At 40.8% G+C, this 19,372-nt stretch overlaps 1 protein-coding gene across 1 annotated transcript in view; it reads left to right on the forward strand.

Moving 5' to 3' along the window:
• The window catches only part of LOC140735307 (dynein axonemal assembly factor 5-like), a 167,240-nt gene that overhangs the window by 114,880 nt on the left and 32,988 nt on the right, over nucleotides 1-19,372 (forward strand). The window contains exon 9 of the mRNA XM_073060195.1: nucleotides 2,574-2,721. Within this exon, the coding sequence (XP_072916296.1) occupies nucleotides 2,574-2,721 (148 nt within the window). The remainder of the gene's footprint in view (nucleotides 1-2,573; nucleotides 2,722-19,372) is intronic.

Genomic DNA, 19,372 nt, shown 5'->3' on the forward strand with positions numbered 1-19,372 from the left:
GGAGAACGTGTAAACTCCTTACAAGCAGGAATCGAACCCCAATCAGTGCCCCACTGTTGGGAAAGATCTGATAGCAACCCAGAGAGATAGAAGGGGCAAGTAGAAAAAGACATTTTATATAAAGATCTCCTCTGATTAACTTCTGAAGGAGAAAAAAAACAAATCTTGTTTAAAATCAAATTTTCAGCATTAGATAAGTTGTTTGGCAAACATTTACTTGTCCCGTGCCCAGTAGTCCTCTAACTTATCCTGACACATTTAGTCCGTAACCAATAATACATGACCTCATGGAGATGGAAAGTAACTCCTGTGTAGAGTCAAGCATTGGTTCACTTGGAGGGTGTTACACTTGTGCATCCTGTAGCTCTGAATGCATCCTCAGGGTTATGGTAACAGTATGATCATCTGAGTTGAGTGTGATGTTCTCCTCATGAGTTGTCTATTGGTGGGTCCTCAGGTGGCGATAAGGGCCAATCTGGAATCCACATATTCTGCCCTAAATGGTGAATGCCTGTATGTGACTTTGCTTAACATCGGGAGGCTGATGCATGGGCAGCCATGACACAGACCTTGACAGATCATTGCCAGTTTCCAGTGGCATGGAATGCAAGATGACTGGGGACCCTTTCCTCCTCCTTCACTACCATTGTGATGTGTCATCATCTCCTGCCAGCTTCACTGTTGAAGTCTTGGTTGGTTCACTCTTTGTCTCGAATCTTCTCCTTGACCTTACCGTCATGGTTGACCCTACCAGGAGCTAAACTCCAGGTGGCATCGCTCTCTGGAACTCAGGAACTCACAAGTTTCTCCACCATGACAAAGTGATGAACCTCAGAGGAGGTTTATAACATTCAGAAGTCTGTGTTTTCTTTGTTAATGATGACTGCATTGCCCTTTTGCTATTGTGGAAAATCCTGGCTATGATATGAACTTTAATTAAATGTTCAGACTTTTCTTGTAGCCCCAAATGTAGAAATGCAGTCAAAGTTCATTAACAGTTTGCTCGAAGTGTTTGGTCTATGCAAAAACATCCTTGTTATTTTTCTCCTTGTACGAAATATTACCTGAAAAGCTATAAAATACAAACAGAAAATCCTGGAAGCTACATTTATCTGAAAAATAAAAGAAAGGATTAACTAACAATATGTGTTTCCTGGAGGTTATCAGTGAACTACTGTAAGGCTCTTAGTTTAACAATCATTTGTTTTAGTTGAGTTGTCCCTGTTCTTACCTTAACCCTCACTCTTAGTACTGCCACCTGTATCCAAGAAAGGGTATTTCTAGTAGTTTGAATTGTGTTAAAGGAGAATATGTAACAGACAATCCCTGTGACAAGTCACTAAGATCTGTTGCTTAGCGTGACGGATTTTTTATGAGGATAAAGCTTAGCTTTATTTGTCAAATGTACATCAAAACATACAATGAAATGTGTCGCTTGTTTCAAATCAAATCAGCGAGAATTGTGCTGGGCCAAGTGTTACCATGCTTCCGGTGCCAACGTTGTATGCCCACAACTCACTTAACACAAATGTACATCTTTTGAGTGCGGGAGGAAACCTACACAGTCACAGGGAGAATGTACAAACTTCTTATAGACAGTGATGGGAATCAAACCTCCAATCTTACAGCCAGTGCTTTAAAGCATTGGGGAGGCTGATGGCAAGCTACCATGTTGTCCTCTATGCTACCAATCAAAAGCAAGCTCAGCAGATCAAGCAGCATCCTTGGAGGTAAAGGAATGGTTGATGTTTTGGGTCAAGAGCAGGGGTTGATGTACTGTGCTTCTGTACTCAAGCCTTTGCAGCCTCTCATTGGGCAGAAAATGCCATGCAGTCAATTATGGAGGTGCAAAAATGCATATTACAATTGAAAACAGTAACAGATTTATAACCAGTAAAGCTGTATTATTAAAATACATTGAAATGTCTTTCATCATTTGAGATCCACTTATAATATTCCTGTTGTCAAGAAGTCAGACCGTGCCTAATGCTGCCCTTGCTCCATTTACAGATTCCAATCTGATACTTTTCATAACTTTACATCGTGTGTTATTACAAATCTAGGGCACATTCCAGACAAGTTTGGTGCATGAGTTATTCATTGCCGTGGGGCAGGAGGTGAATAGGTGTTTAAATGCATTGTCTTAGCTCCAGTTGAATTCGTATTCAATTCTTTTGTAGACAGTTTTTGAACTGCTGGTTCTAGGTGAAGGTTTTCAGTTTAAAACTACCACATTGCCACTGTTACCTTTGCACTTTGAATCTACAGCAGCAGTGTATGGTGGGCAACTGACAGATCTGACATAGAATTTACTTTGTTGAGTTTAACAGTGTTTCAAATGGAACTGGATAGCTCTGAAATCTGTAGTCATGTGTTTAAAATAGCTTCTGTAAACTGTTCTTAATTAGCCGTATGTTACATATAAAATCTATCTACAGTTGATTTTCCAATGTAAAAGTTGATCTCAATGCCATCATTTTGAACATGCTGTTAAATATTCATTAAACATAACTACTTTATAAACACTATTCTAGCAGAATCAGTTGCTAAGGTTATCTGTACTGTATTTGTAGGTCCTGTGCTTGGAGAATCACTTGATATAGTTTTTCCAGTTTTGAAAAGCTGCCTTCAACCCAGCAAAGATCCTGAAGTGCGCCTCAAACTCTTCTCTGTTTTATCAAAATTGCTACTGAAAGCTAATGAAACTCTAAATTCTCAAGGGTAGGTACACTGTAAAAAATGTAGATGTAAGTTTAATGATATAAATTTATCCAAATAAGAATTAGTCATTATAATCCTTCATATTTTACACTGAAAAAGCACTAAAAAAAAGTCATTGCATCTTTACACGTTTCCCTGTTAGCTGCATGGTTTGTGGAGTTACCACTGAAGACCGCAGGTATGTATGTTTACTTCTCAGTAGTGATGTTGATGACTAAGTGGAACCATGAACCAGTGAGGCTTGAATGCAAATAACATATTTGTGTCTCACGTTATCCCAATACAGAAAAGGATCATGTGGCTTTCACAGTCAGTGGTCACCATAGGTGTAAAAGATTAGCTTTATTTGTCACTTGTACATCAAAACAACGGAATGTAACGTGAAAGGGAAAATGAAATGCATTGTTTTGTGTCAACAACCAACACAGCCATGCTTGGGGACAGCCTGCAAGTGTCACCTCGCTTCAAGCAGCAATATAGTATGCCCACAACTCACTAACCCTAGCGGTACATCTGTGGAATGTGGGAGGAAACCAGAGTACCTGAAGGAAACCCACACAATCATGGGGAGAATATATACAAACTCCTTACAAACAGCGGTGGGAATCGAACCTTGATCACTAGTGCTGTAAAGCAATTGTACTAACCTCTATGCTACTGTGTAGCTGTGCGTGTGTATGAGGCCCGTATTCCTCCCCAACCAAACATTTTAATCATAAGCACAAGAGATTCTGCAGTTGCCAAATGTCTTGAGCACCACACAAAAAGTGCTGGAAGAACTGAGCAGGTCATGCAGCATCTATGGAGGGGAATAACTCAGGCTGATACCATTCAACGGGACTGAAAAGGAAGGGGGCAGAAGCCAGAGTAAGAAAGTGGGGAAAGGGAAGGTGATAGGTGAAGCCAGTTGAGGGGAAGGTGGATAGGTAGAGGGGGGATGAAGTAAGAATCTGGGAGGTGATAGGTGGAAAAGGTAAAGGGCTGAAGAAAGAATCAGACAGGGGAGAACAGTAGACCATGGAAGAAAGTGATGGGTGAGGGGCACCAGAGGGAGGTGATGGGCATGTGTGAAGAGGTGAAAGGGTAATCACACTGGAGAATGAAAAACTAAGTAAGGGGAGGGGATAGAAATGATCAGAAGTTAGAGAAATCAATATTCATGCCAACAGGTTGGAGGCTACCCATTTGGACTATGAGGTTTGCTCCTGCAGAGATGTTTAATCTCTTGGCCATATCACCATGCAGCATTCTTTAATTCAGCGGTATGCAACTGAGAAAATGAGTTTGTTACCTTAAATCAAAAACAACTTTTTAAGCTTGAAAAGGTAGTTTCAAAAATACAATTCTAATAACCCTCAATTAATGGATGAATCATGATATGAATGTAATTAATGAAATGCAATTTTAAAAATATTTAGAGCTATCAGCCACCATTTCACTTTCAAGTACTTTATTGCTTGCAATAAACTTATTCGTTTGGTTCATTGTTCCTGCCAGCTGTAACTTCAGAGACGGCTTGGTTTCCTCTAGTTCATTTGAAATGACTGTAAAAGAGTCATTATCAGAAGGCTGACCTTCTCTGGGAACTAATTACTCTTCATCATTGTAGGATGTTTTCAGCTTATTTCTGGAATTTTACAAGCCCATGATTCAGATGACAGGTGCATAATTTCTCTGTCATGGCTGAGGGCCACATATTCAAATCCTTTGTCTTCAACAGAATCTAATGGTCTCGTGCGGGAAATTATTGTGGTTGTGCAGACTGGCAGACTCCAAATGTTGATCATACAGTTTCTGAGTGGCCCACCCACTTGTTCAATTTTCACTGGTATTTTCCTTCCCTTTCCCTCCTGTGATTGGTCTTTTGGGGGGGGGGGGGGGAAACACTTTCTTTCCTTATGCAAATCCTATTGGAAAAGCAGTACAAACTCAAGCCAGCATTCATGCTTTGATGTGGGCAGTTTGCCTATCACCAGTGACTATTAACAATGCCAACAGACTGATAATACTGGAAAGGGGTCACTGTACTGTGAACGCAGCCCACCCTACCGAGTCGCATTCACTTTGGACTGAATTATTATGAGGTTAAAATCACTGTTTTCTCTTGTGGTAACCCAACATCAATAACATAAGGTTCATTTAATTATATATAAGAAATTACTTTTAATTATGTGATATTTTAGATGCAACTTGAATTCATTGTTCAGCAGGAGCTGGGGGAGTTTTAACAATTCTAATGAGGGAGCGCCATCTCCTGGACTGTTGAAGTTCAAGATTCAGGGTTGGTTATCATTCTTCAGTATAGAAGTGTAAAGGAGAACAAGATGTTTTTTACTCCAGATCTGATGCAACATAAAAAACCACAATGAAGATAAAGTAATAAATATAATTATAAAAGCAGTCCTACAAAACACAATGCACAGTTAACACGACACTATGCAACAAACACAAAATGCTGGAGGAACTTAACAGGCCAGACAGCATGTATGGAAGAGAGTAAACAGTCGATGTTTCGGGCCAAGACCCTTCATCGGGACTGGAAAAAAAACACAACTTTTTACATTTTTTTTCCAGTTCCAATGAAGAGTCTCGGCCCAAAACATTGACTGTTTACTCTTTTACATAAATGCTGCCTGCCCTGCTGAGTTCCTCCAGTATTTTGTGCAGTGTTGCTTGGATTTCCAGCATCTGTAGGTTTACCTGTGTTTGAAACACGACACTTTTACAGCCTGGGGCATTGGGAGTTTGGAGTTTAGTTGGTTATCTTTCCCATCAATGTGGGTTTTCTGCGGATGCTTCAGTTTCTTCCCTCAGTCCAAAGACATACTGGTTAATAGGTTAATTGGTCATTGCAAATTTTCCTGCGATTAGGTCAGGGTTAAATAGGTAGGTTGATGAGCAGTGTAGCTTGTTGGGCCAGAAGGGCCTGTTCCACGCTGTGTCTCTAAATAAAAAAGTAAATAAATAACTTGTGTGTGATCATATGTGCAGAAGATTAGCTTATATACTGTATGTTGACTGTATGTACATTAATGATGCTAGATGCAGAAAGGTGACTCTTGACAGGAAATGATTAAGTGACAGTAAGGCACATGAAAACACAATGGGACAGTGACTGTGTCAGTGTAGTATGAGGTATGGAGTGTAAGCATAAAGTGGCAAACATGGGGGCTGTGGGATGCTGAGAGGCTGTGGAGAGGAGGGGAGAAGAAAATATAACAAGTGAATGTGCCCATTGTCCAAGACACCTGTTTTACGGTCACCCCACTCAGCATGTCAAACTTTATTTGATTTCATAAGAATTTAGATTTTCTAAGATGGATTTTTTTTTGCATCTGGACTTTGCTGGCAAGTCCAGCGTTAGTTATATATTCCTAATTGGTCTTGAGAAGTTGGCACTGAGCCATTTCCATGAGCTGCTCCGGTACTTCTGGTGGGAGTTTGTGGATTTAGACCCAAACTGAATCTTCAGGAAACTGGCTTCTGTGAAAGTGTGGACCTTAGAAGAACATTCCAAGATCATCTACTCAGCAGTTCTAGTGTGAATGAAGTTGCAAATGTTCCGAAGTTCAAAGTAAATTTATTATCAAAATATATATGTGTCACCCTATTCAACACTAAGATTTATTTTCTTGAAGGCATACTCAATAAATCCATTGTAGAATAATAACTATCATAGAATCGATGAAAGACTGCACAAACTGCACATTCAACCAGTGTGCAAAATACAGCAAACTGTGCAAATACAGAAAGCACAAATAATAGTAATAAAGAAATCAGCAATAATAATTGGGAACATGAGGTGAAAAGTCATTGAAAGTGGGTCCATAGGTTGTGGGGACATTTCAATGATGGAAATTGAAGTGAATTTATATCCTTTTGTTCAAAAGTCTGATGGTTGATGGGTAGAAACTCTTCCTGAACCTGGTGTTCATTACTTTTGTTTATCACTCATACACTTGCTGGGTTTGGCCACTATTGAAGATGGATATTATTGGAATCTCTTCCCAATAGCTGTTTAACTGTCCAGCACCATTCTTAACTAGGAGTGGCACAAAAGTGTAATACTTTACAGCAATAGCTCAATTGAGGTTCAGTTCTGCCTCTGTATATAAGGAGTGTGTGCATTCTCCCCATGAATGCATGGGTTTCTTCGGGGTGCTCGGATTTACTCCTACAGTCCAAAGACATACAAGTTAGGGTTAGTAAGCTGTGTTGTTCGTTAATGCAAACAACACATTTCACTGTATATTTCAGTGTTTCGATGTACATGTGACAAATTAATCTAATCCTTTTTTAAAATCATTTTAGATATAGTAGGACAGGATATCTTTGATCTGTTGATTCCGAGTCCTTTAGTTGATTTGATGACATACTTTGTGCTGCTTGGCAAGTATGCTGTTCTACATTACAACGTTGTTGGGTGTGACTCTAGAGTCCCTGTGCCTTCCTAATCATTGAATAACTCAATGTTTGAACATACATCGAGAGGTAATGTTGCAGCTATGTAGGACCCTGTTCAGACCCCATTTGGAGTACTGTGCTCAGTTCTGGTCACCTCACTACAGAAAAGACGTGGAAACCATTGAAAGGGTGCAGAGGAGATTTACAAGAATGTTGCCCGGATTGGGGAGCATGCCTTATGGTTGAGTGAACTTGGCCTTTTCCCCTTGGAACGACGGAGGATGAGAGGTGTGCAAGATAATGAGAGGTGTTGATTGTGTGGATAGTCAAAGGCTTTTTCCCAGGGCTGAAGTAGCTAGCACGAGAGGGCTTAGTTTTAAGGTGCTTGGAAGTAGGTACAGAGGAGATGTCAGAGGTAAGTTTTTTATGCAGAGAGTGGTGAGTGCATGGAATGGGCTGCCGGCAACAGTGGTGGAGGCGGAAACAATGGGGTCTTTTAAGAGACTTCTGGATGGGTACATGGAGATTAGAAAAATAGAGGGCTGTGGGTAACCCTAGGTAGTTCTAAGGTAAGGACATGTTCGGCACAGATTTGTGGGCCGAAGGGCCTGTATTGTGCTGTAGATTGTCTATGTTCTATACCTGACTCAGTCATAGAACACTATAGCACAGAAACAGGCCCTTCAACCCATTTAATCTGTGCCAAACCATTAACCTGCCTAGTCCCATAGACCTGCACCCTGACCATAGCTCTCCATTCCGCTCTCATCCAGGTACCAATCCATATTTCTCTCAAGTGTTGAAATTGACCCCACATCCACAACTTGCGCTGGTAGTTCATTCCACGCTTTCACCACCCTCTGAGTGAAGAAGCTCTCCCGCATGTTCCCCTTAAACATTTTGCCTTTCATCCTTAACCTATGACCTCTAGTTCTGATCTCACCCAACCTCAGTGGAGAAAGCCTGGTTGCATTTACACTATCTATACCCCTCATAATTTTGTATACCACTATCAAATCTCCCCACTATCTTCTATGTTCTAGGAAATAAAGTCCTAACCTATTCATCCTTGCCCTATAACTTAGGTCCTCAAGTCCCAGCAACATCCTTGTAAATTTTCTTTGCATTCTTTATATCTTTGCTGTAGGTGATCAAAACTGCACACAATGCGCCAAATTAGGCCTCCGCAGCGTCTTACCAATTAAAAAATAACTTCCCAACTCTTGTCTTAAATACGTTGATTTTTTGAAGGCCATTGTGCCAAAAGCTTTCTTTATGACCATGTCAACCTGTGTTGCCACTGTCTGGATCGATGTTCCCAGACCCCTCTGTTTTAATGCACTCCTCAGTGCCCTACTGCTCACAGTGTAAGACCTACCCTGGTTGGTTCTCCCTAAGTGCAACACCTCACACTTGTCTGCATTAAATTTCATCTGCCATTTTTCAGCCCATTTTTCCAGCTGATCCAGATTCTGCTGCATGCTTTGATAGTCTTCCTTGCTGCCACTATACCCCCAATCTTGGTGTCATTCACAAATTTGGTGATCCAGTTTACCGCATTATCATCCATATCATTGATATAGATGACAAACAACAACAGACCCAACACCGATCCCTTCAGCACACCGTTAGACACAGGCCTCCAGTCAGAGAGCAACCATCTACAGCTACTCCCTGGCATTTTCTGCAAAGTCGAAGTCTAACCCAAATTACTACTTCATTTTGAATGCCAGAAACTGAACCTTCTTGACCATCCTTTCATGACCTTGTCAAAAGCCTTGCTAAAGTCCATGTAGACAACATCCACTGCCTTGCTTTCATCCACTTTCCTGGTAACTTCCTTGAAAAATTCTTAAGATTGATTAAACACAATTTACCACACACAAAGCCATGTTGACCATCCCTAATCAGTCCTTGTTTCCAAATACTTGTATAACCAGTCCCTAGTAAAAACTTTCCCACTACTGATGTCAGACTCACTGTTCTACAATATCCTGACTTATTCTTAGAGCCTTTCTTAAACAATGGAACAATATTATCTATCCTCCAGCACCTCACTGTGGCTAAGGATATTTTAAATATCTCTGCTAGGGCCCCTGCAATTTCTGTGCTGGCCTCACCCAGGGTCCGAGGGAACTCCTTATCAGGTCCTGGGAATTCATCCACTGTAATTTGCCTCAACAGCAAACACCTCCTCATAATCTGTATAGGGTCCTTGACCTCCTGCTGCATGTCCTTGCATCTATAGACCTCTGTGTCCATCTCCCGAGTTAATACAGATGCAAAAAAAAAATTTAAGATAAGCTCCCCTCTCTTCGACTCCACACATAGATTATTATTTCGATCTTCCAGAGGACCAGTTTTGTCTCTTGCTATCCTTTAGCTCTTAATATTGCTGTAGAAGCCCTTCACCTTGACTACTGGAGCAACCTCAAACCTTCTTTTAGCCCTCCTGATTTCCTTCTTAAGTGTTCTCTTACATTTCTTGTACTCAGGTACTGTATTTGTTCCTGTCTGCCTATACCTGCTATGCACCTCCTTTTTCTTAACCAGCGCCTCAATTTCTTGAAAACCAAGGTTCCCCAAACCTGTTATCCTATCCTTGCCTTTTATTCTGCCAGGAATATATAAACTCTGTACTCAAATTTTCACTTTTGAATGTCTCCCATTTACCAAGTACATATTTGTCAGAAAACAGCTTCTCCCAGTCCATACTTGCCAGATCCTTTCTGATCCCATCAAAATTTGCCTTTCTCTAATTTAGAATCTCAACCCAAGGGGCAGTCCTATCCCTTTCCATAATTACCTTGAATTTAATGGCATTATGATTACTAGATGCAAAACTTACCCCTACACAAATTTTTATCACCTGCCTTATCTCATTCCCTAATAGGGGATCTTGTATCACACTTTCTTAATTTGGGACTTCTATGTACTGATCATAGAAACTTTCCTGAACACATTTAACAAATTCTTTCCCATCCAGTCCTTGTACAGTTTGGGAGTCCCAGTCAATATGCGGAAAGTTAAATCACTGCTATCACAACTTTATATTCCTTGCAACAGTCCACCATCTCTCTACAAATTTGCTCCTGTAAATCCTGCAGGCTGTTGGGTGGTCTATAGTATAATCCTGTTAATGTGATCATACCTTTCTTACTACTCAGTTCTACCCATAAAGCCTCACGAGACAAGTTCTCCAGTCTGTCCTGACTGAGCACTGCCGTGACATTCTCCTTGACTAGTAGTGCCACCTCTCTCCCTTTAATCCCTTCCGCTCCACCATGTTTAAAACAACGGAGCCCCCAGAACACTGAGCTGCCTGTCCTGCCCCTCCTGCAACCAAGTCTCACTGAAGGTTCAATGTCATAATTCTGCTTGCTGATCTATACCCTAAGCACATCTGCCTTTCCTACTTTGCTCCTTGCATTGAAATATATGCAGCTCAGAACATTAGTCCCTCTACGCTCAACCTTTTGATTCCTGACTTTGTAATAGGTTTAACATCTTTGTCCACAACTACTCCACAATCTGTTCTGGCACTCTGGTTCCCATCCTCCTGCAACTCTAGGTTAAACCCCCTGTATAACACTAGCAAACCTTCCTAAGTGGACACTCCCTTAAATTTAAGGTAATGATCCTGCAATACCTTAGTCAAGGGAAATGATAGCTCCACATCTATCCATCAAACCCCAAAAAGAATATTATACATTTCAATGGAATCACCTCCTATTCCTTTAAATTCAAGAATGCAAGTCTTGTCTAGACTACCTCTATCACAATTTTGCCCTTCTTAAGTAGAAAAACAAAACTGAAACACATGTTCCAGAAACTGTCTCACTGGGACACAGCATATTTGGAGCAAGCCTCAATTTATTTTATTTATTTAAAGATACAATGTGGAACAGGGCCTTTCTGCCCATCGAGCTATGTCATCCAGCAACCCACTGATTTAACCTTGGACTAATCACAGAACAATTTACAATGACAATTAACCTACTAACCTGTGCATCTTTGGAAACCCGAGCACCCAGAGGAAACCCACATGGTTGACGAGCAGAACATACAAACTCCTTTCAGATGCCGCTGGAATTGAACTCCGAACTCCAGTGCTCTGAGCTGTAAGCATAGTACTGACCACTACATTCCTCCTGCTGTAAATTCCAATTTACCTTCATGATTGTTTGCTGTATCTGCATATTACTTCCTGCTCCTGAATGTACCTTGAGGATCTGTGGCTGTGTTGAAAGCTGTTGTCTCATCACAAGTTGTTCTTGTTACTCACAGAGTGAGTAGGCATATTCTATCAAAGTGACTTCCAGTAACTTTTATCAATTTTTTTACATGACTATTTTCTTAAAACAAGTCGTAGATAGGGTCATAAAGTGAGCTCTTGGCACATTGGTCTTATAAATGAGTGTATTGAATACAGGAGTCGTGATTTTGTCTTAAATTTGTATAAGACATTGGTGAGGCCAAATTTGGAGTGTTGTTTGCAGTTCAGTTCACCTACCTACAGGAAAGATATCAATAAGATGACAAGAGTACAGAGAAATTTTGTAAAGATGTTGTCAGGATTTGAGGACCTGAGCTATAGGGAAAGGATGAATAGGTTTAGACTTTTCTCCCCAAGAGCATAGGAGAATGAGGCAAGATTTGATAGAGATATGCAAAATTATGAAGGGCATAGATAGGGTAAATGTATGCAGTTGTTTCCACTGAGGTTAGATAAGATTATAGGTTAAGCGTGAAATGTAAAATATTTAAGGGAAATTTCTTCACTCAGAGGGTGGCACAAGTGTGGAACAAGTTTCATCATTTAAGAGAAGTTTGGTTAAGTACATTGCTGGGTGGGGTATGGAGGATTATAATCCAGATGTGGGTTGATGGGACTCATAGAATAATATTTTGGCATGGTCTAGATGGGCCAATGGGCCTGTTTCTGTGTTGCAGCGCTCTAAAGTGGAAGTAGCAGTATTTACAAAGTTAACGCAAGAAGCTATTCCAAGTGTTTTTACAGCACCATAGGAAGTGAATTAAAATTGTTTGTCAAGTATTCTAATCTTTCCCCTCACTGAAAGGCAAACTCTTCAGTCAATTTAGAACATAGATCATAAAACAGTACAGCACTGAAACAGACCCCATAGCTCAGTGTCTGTGCCAAGCACGATGCCAAGTAAAACAATTTCTTCTGCCTGTGCATGATTTATATCCCTCCATTCTCTGCACTTTCATGTATCTGTCTAAAACCTTCTCAAATACCACTATCTTATCTGCTTGTACCACTGCCCATCTATATGTAAAAAGAAAACTTACCATGCACATCTCTCTTAAAGGCATGTACCCTACTATTTGACATTTCTGCCCTGGGAAAACAATTCAGTCTGTTTAGCCATTCTACATCTCTCAAAATTATATGAACATATATCAAATCTTTCTCCTCAGCCTCTGATGCTTCAGAGAAAAAACACAAGTTTGTCCAGCCTCTCCTTGGAGCTCATACACTCTTTCTCAGTCTTTATTTATTTGTCTTATTTTAACTTTTAGATGACTTGGCTTTTATGTGTTGGAGTAAGCCTCTGTTTTAGTAGCTTAAACAGTACTTATGGTTGTACTTCTTGTACAGAACATTAATTATAGTGATGCCTTTACTTAGAACAAATGAATGGATATTTGTGTGTCAACAGGATTTAAATACTAAAGGGTCTCGTCTCAAAACGTCGACTGTACTTTTTTCCATAGATGCTGCCTTGCCTACTAAGTTCCTCCAGCATTTTGTGTGTGTTGCTTGGATTTCCAGCATTTGCAGATTTTTTTGTGTTTGTGATTTAAATATATTACTACATTTACACATGCTCTGTGTTCAGAATTTCTTAGTATCACTAGATGAATTACGATTGAACATAGAACATTGAACAGTACAGTTCAGGGACAGGCTGTTCAGCCCATGGTTTTGTGCCGAACCAGCTAAAAAGCAAATCAAGTTGATTTGAAATAATGAGGTGGATTTATTTAAGGAGTCACTTGTATGCCTACTTTTGTTTCCATTTGAAAATGAAAAATAGGATTTCATTGCATCAACTTCAGCTGTACCTTCAAGTGTTTGTGGTTAGAATTGTTATTGTGGGATGTGTGGCTTAATGGATAAGGTGCCTGACAGAATGTTTGATGTAGTGCTAATTGCAGCTTCAATTCCTATCACTATCATTTCTGTAGGGCACCACGGTGGTGTAACGGTTAGCACATCACAAATACAGATCGGGGTGTTAGAGTTCAGAGTTCAATTCCGGCATCCTCTGTAAGACCATAAGATACAGGAGCAGAGTTAGGCCATTTGCTCATCGAGTCTGCTCCACTATTTCATTGTGGCCAATTCATTTCTTTCTCAGCCCTAATCTCCTGCCTTCTCCCCATATCCATTCATGCCCTGACTCATCAAGAATCTTATCAACCTCTGCCTTAATGACTTGGCCTCCACAGCTGCCTGTGGCAATGGATTCCCACAGATTCAACCGCTCTGTGGCTGAAATATATTCCTCCTCATCGCCATTCTAAAGAGAGTTTGTAAGAAATTTGTACCTCCTTCCTGTGTATGCGAGGATTTCCACTGGATGCATCAGTTTTCTCCCAAAAACATACGAGTTAGTAGGTTAATTGGTCTCATTGAAAATTGTCCTGTGACTAGGCTAGGGTTAAGTCGGTGGGTTGCTGGACGGTGTGGCTCGCTGGGCCAGAAAGCCTTGTTCTGCACTGTATCTCTAAAGAAACTCAATAAATTTTGCCGCCTCCTTTATTTGGAGCATGCCAATTGCAAAATATTCACACCTTCCCAGTCAAAAAGGCTTCAGCTGTTATCAGCTATCCAGGCAGAGTTGGGAAATACCCAAACAAAGAAATCATTCAGGGCAGCCAACACATTTGAACCACACTATTCCAAATGCACGTCAAAGAGTCAGCTTTTATATATATAAAAAGGGGAAAAATTAGTATTAAGGTAAAACAAGTTTAGTCAACAACCAAGTTTTGAGCCATCCAATCACTGCTCCCTGTATCACACCTGTTGTACACTTGTCTCTGATGCATTCAACAACTGCCAGCTCCTTTCAGTTAACTATAACCCAGATTGCTTAGAAAATATCCTGTAAGTTGGCGGTTTTCGAATTTTATTTCGCGCGCGCGTGTGTGTGTGTGTCTGTGTCTGTGTGTGTGGAAAACCCCTTTTCAAAAATATTGAAACATACTGAAGATGGTCCAACTTATTTTCTCAAGAAAAGTGCTAGCTACCAGAAGAAAACCAATCCTACCACTGCTGATAACACGGTTTATAATTATACAGCAGCAAAGTAGCCCTTCAGTAGGTTGGCTAATGCAGAAATATAATGCTGGATGTTTAGGCAGGCAGAAATCGCCTTGGTTGAAATTTGAAGCCTTTTGGATGACCTAGAAACTAAGACCAGCCTCCACATTCGTGTTCTTCAGTTCTTTTTCATGCCTCAAGTCATTTTCCAGATCCAAGCTTTGCTAGCGCAATCAGCATTTATTGACTGATAGCCTTTGAGAAAGTGGTCGGGAACCCTGACGTGAACGTGACATGTAGTTTCTCTGGTGCCAGAAAAAGGTCAATAAGATCATGAAGGATCCCACCCACCCTGCTCATGGACTCTGTCCCACTCCATTTAGGAAGGAGGCTACATAGCATCCATGCCAGGACCACTAGACTCAAAAACAGTTACCCCAAGTACTGAGGCTGATCAATCCCTCCACATCCCCAACCACCACTAGTTTATCATTTCATGTCAGAGTCACCTAATGTACCTAGTGTCACTTTATGGACATGCAATCAGTCAATGCAAATAAACTCTGAATTTTTTTCATTGTTGTTTTCTAATGCTGCATCTGATCCAGAATAACAATTATTTAGTTCTCCTTTACACTTGTGTGCTGAAAGTAACCTTAATGTTGAATCTTGAAGGTAATCATAGAACATAAAACTCTGCAGCACAGTACACACTCTGAGGCCCACCATGTTGTGCCGACTTCATAACCTACTTTAAGATCGAGTTAACCCTTCCCACAACATAGTCCTCCATTTTTCTATCATCCATGTGCCTATCAAAGAGTCTCTTAAATGTCCCCAATGTATCTGTCTCTACCAACACCTCTGGCAGTGCATTCCACATACCTACCACTCTCTGTGTGTAAAAAAAAAACAGAACAACCATACTTCTGACATCCCCCCCATACTTATCTTCAGTTACTTTAAAATTATATCCCTTCATATTAACTATTTCCACACGTGGGGAAAAAAAATCTGTGGCTGTCCACTTGATCTATTACTCTAATCATGTACAGCTCTATCAAGTCACCTCTCATCATCCTTCACTCTAAAGAGAAAAGCTGTTCTTCACTCAACCTATCCTCATAAGACATGCACTCTAATCCAGGTAACATCCTGGTAAATCTCTGTGCTCTCTCGAAAGCTTCCACATGCTTCCTATAATAAGGTGTACAGAACTGAACACCTTGCAGCTCTAGACCTCAATCCTCTGTGAACCCCAAGATCCTTTACTCTGCAATGTTAAAGAATCCTGCCATTGAACCTGTACTTTGCCTTCAAGTTTGACCTTCCAAAATGAATCATTTCACACTTTACTCCATCTGCCAATTCTAAGTCAAGCTCTACATCCTGTCAATATCCCGTTGTACCTATGAAAATCTTCTACACTTTCTTTAACTCCAACAAACCTTGTATCATCTGCAAACTTACTAAACCACCCTTCCACTTCCTCATCCAAGTCATTTATAAAAATCACAAAGAACAAGGGTCCCACGTGTTCTTTTTCCTTCTGTCTGGACTGCTGAATTCCTCCAGCATTTGGTGTCAAGGGTCCCACTGGTGTTTATGGACAGGGAATTCCAGTACTAAAAATGACAAACAAGGGTCCAAACCAGTGTTTTTGGACTGGGATTTCCAGTATTAAGGCCCGATGGCAATGAAGATGTAGTGGTGTAAATCCAGTGACCTGCAGCTAGCAGTGTTTCAGTGAACTTGCAGTCTGCTGTCATTCTAGGCTGATATAGTGTGATTTTGAAGTAGCCTGGGTGATTAATTGCAATGCATTGTACAGATGACACACTGCTTCTGTTGACTGTTTGAGCTGGTGGCTAGAGTTTCAATCAAATGTAACTGTTCCTGAACCTGGGGGTGTGGGACTTAATGTTCCTGTACCTCCTTTCTGATGACAGCAGCGAGAAGAGAGCACGGCCTGGATGGTGGGAATTCTTGATGATGGATGCTGCTTTCATATGGCAGCACTCGTTGTAAATGTGCTCCAAGTACCTATCCAAATAGCTCTTAAACATTGTAATTGTATCTGATTCCACCAGCCCATTCCAGATATTCACTACCCTCTGTGTGGAAAAACTTTCCCCTCTGTTCGCCTTTAAATATCTCCTCTCTCACCCTAAACCTGTCCTTTCACACTTTACTCCCCCGCCCAAGGAAAAAGATCCTATCGATTCTGTCTACGCCACTCAAATTTTATAAAGGATGAAGGATCAAGGATCAACTTTATTCACCACGTGTATTAGGAATTTGCTGTAGTGTGTTGGTGTGCCATGCAACAAAAAACAACATTCAACAATTATATAGAATAAGGAATCATGTAAAAGTTAGGGATTGAGGTATGGATATGGAATAAAATGTGCCTGTCTACTTGTGTCGTCACTTTTGGGGAGTTATGAACTAACACCCGAAGTTCTCTCTCTACACTGGTGATTGCTGCTGCTGAATTCATTCACACAGGTGTTAAGTATTCCATCACACTCCTGACTCGTAGCCGCTTCTACCATAACTTGGGTGTTGATTGAAAGCGAACTGATTGTGCAGTAATTAACCAGGTTGGATTTGTCCTGCCTTTAGTGAATGGGTCATGCTTTGGCAGTTTGTCACACTGGTAGGTAGCTGCCAGTGTTGTAGCTGTTTGTTATGCTTTTGTCCAGAAGCAAAGTGCCTTTGCTCGAATTTTTAAGATAAACAAAAGACAAGAAATGGCATCACACAAGATCTGGTCACAGCGATGATGTTTCAGATTGATGACCTTTCATTAACTTCCTGGTAATTGGTCACTTAGGGGAACCACCTCTGCATATGCTGAGTCATTTTCTATTTGCAACTTACTCAACGTGTAAACAAACAACTCAATACTCTCACAAAATGGATCATTTCCAGCAAGCTGGCATCTAATTAGATCTACAGCTGACTGGAGTCATAGAGCAATACAGTACAGACAAGACTAGGGCAGCGCGGTTGCGTGGCAGTTAGCATAATTCTATTATAGCGCCATCAGCCCGGGTTCAGCTCCACTGCTGTCTGTAGGAAGATTGTGCATTCTCCCCATGACCATGTGGGTTTCCTCCAGGTGTTCTGATTTCTACCCCTCATTCCCAGGCCTTACAGGATTAGTAGGTTAATTGGTCTCACAGGTGTAATTGGGTGGTGCAGGCTCATTGGGTCATAAAGGCCTGTTACCATGTTGTATCTCTAAATAGATACATAAATAAATAAATAAGGCTCTATGGCCCAAAAGTCCATGCTGATGACGTTGACCACCCAGCAACACCCAATTTCCTGCGTTCTATCCCTCTAAGTCCCACCTTTCCATGTACCAAGTGCCTCTTAAATGAAGCTGTTGTATCTGCCTCAACCAAATCCTCTGGCAGCTCATTCCATACCTCTGTGTGGAAAAATTGCCCATCAGGTCCCTTTTAAATCTTTCCCCTTTCCTCATAAAAATATGCAACCCCCTCTCAGTTTTGAACTCCCCTCCCATGCAGAAAAGAATCTACCATCCACCTAATGTACTGTTCCCATCCATCAAATAGTAAAGCATGTAGAACAGCTTCTGGCTGTATAGAAGTGCACAATCACGGATTTGATCTTTTAAATCTCTATTTAAAAAAAAAGTTTGTGCTCTGTGCCAGCCCTCAAAAGATAAGCTCCACCTCACATATCTTTCAGCCATGATTATATGTTTTTCTTGGCCCAGTGATTATGTGTTCCCTGCAGCTGAGGAACCACCATTTTATGATTTCTGCCTCCCTGTACCTGTAAAACCAGTCAAGTTTCCGTCCAGATGTTCTCTTCACCCATTCTTTTAAAGAATATGAGGAATGGGAGCAGGAGTCGGCCACCTAGGGCAATGAACCTCCTCCACCATTCAATAAGTTCATGGCTGATCTGACCCTGTACTCAGTTTCACCTATCTGCCTTTTCCCCATGACCCTCAATTCCCCTGCTATGCAAAATCTATCTAACTGTGCATTAAATGTATTTAATGAGCTTGCCTCTACTGCTTCCTGGGCAGAGACTTCCACGGTCACGTATAGTGATTAATGGCACAAGGTTTGTTAAATAGCCAGCATTAAAGTGCACTTCAATCATAAGGAAAGCAAACCAGCATTTTTGCTTTCTTAGGAGGTTAAGTCTTGTCATCAAATAACTCTTAACAAGCTTCTAAGGATGTACTGTTGAAAGCATACTGACCACTTCATTGTTTGGCACGACATTTCAAATGCAAAGGAACATAAGAAGCTACAGAGAGTAATGGACACTGTCCAGTACATCATTAGCAGATCCCTCCCCATCATTGATCGTATCTTCAGGAGGTGTTGCCTCAAGAAGGCAACAACTTATCAAAGATCCCCATTAAGCAGGGCCAAGCCACCTACTCACAGCCACCATTGGGCAGAAGGTACAGAAGCCTGTAGTTCCTCACCACCAGGTTGAGGAACAGCTACTTCTCTACAACTATTCTGTTCTTAAACCAGATAGCCAAACCCTGATTACTATGGTATAAAAGTTTTTCTTCTGAGCCCTTCTTATCTGATGCTATATACTTGTAATGCTGTTACAAGTAGGTTGTTCATTACACCTGTGCATATGGATACTTGTGCAGATATACAGTACTGTGCAAAAAAGACACACACACACATATGTATCACTAGGATGCCTAAGACCTTTGCACAGTACTGTAGTAATTTTATGTATTGCACTGTAATGCTACCACAAAAAGAAATTCATCACATATGAGCAATAATAAACCTGATTTTGATATGTGTCTATTGTGGACTAAGAGTAGGGAGCAGGGAGACAGGAATCATGGTTGGGAAAAGGAGAGGGGAAGGAGCAGGAAACACCAGAGAGACATTCTTTAATGATCAATAAACCAATTGCATGGAATCAATT

The sequence above is a fragment of the Hemitrygon akajei genome, chromosome 11 (assembly GCF_048418815.1).
Source record: "Hemitrygon akajei chromosome 11, sHemAka1.3, whole genome shotgun sequence".
Classification (NCBI taxonomy): Eukaryota; Metazoa; Chordata; class Chondrichthyes; order Myliobatiformes; family Dasyatidae; genus Hemitrygon; species Hemitrygon akajei.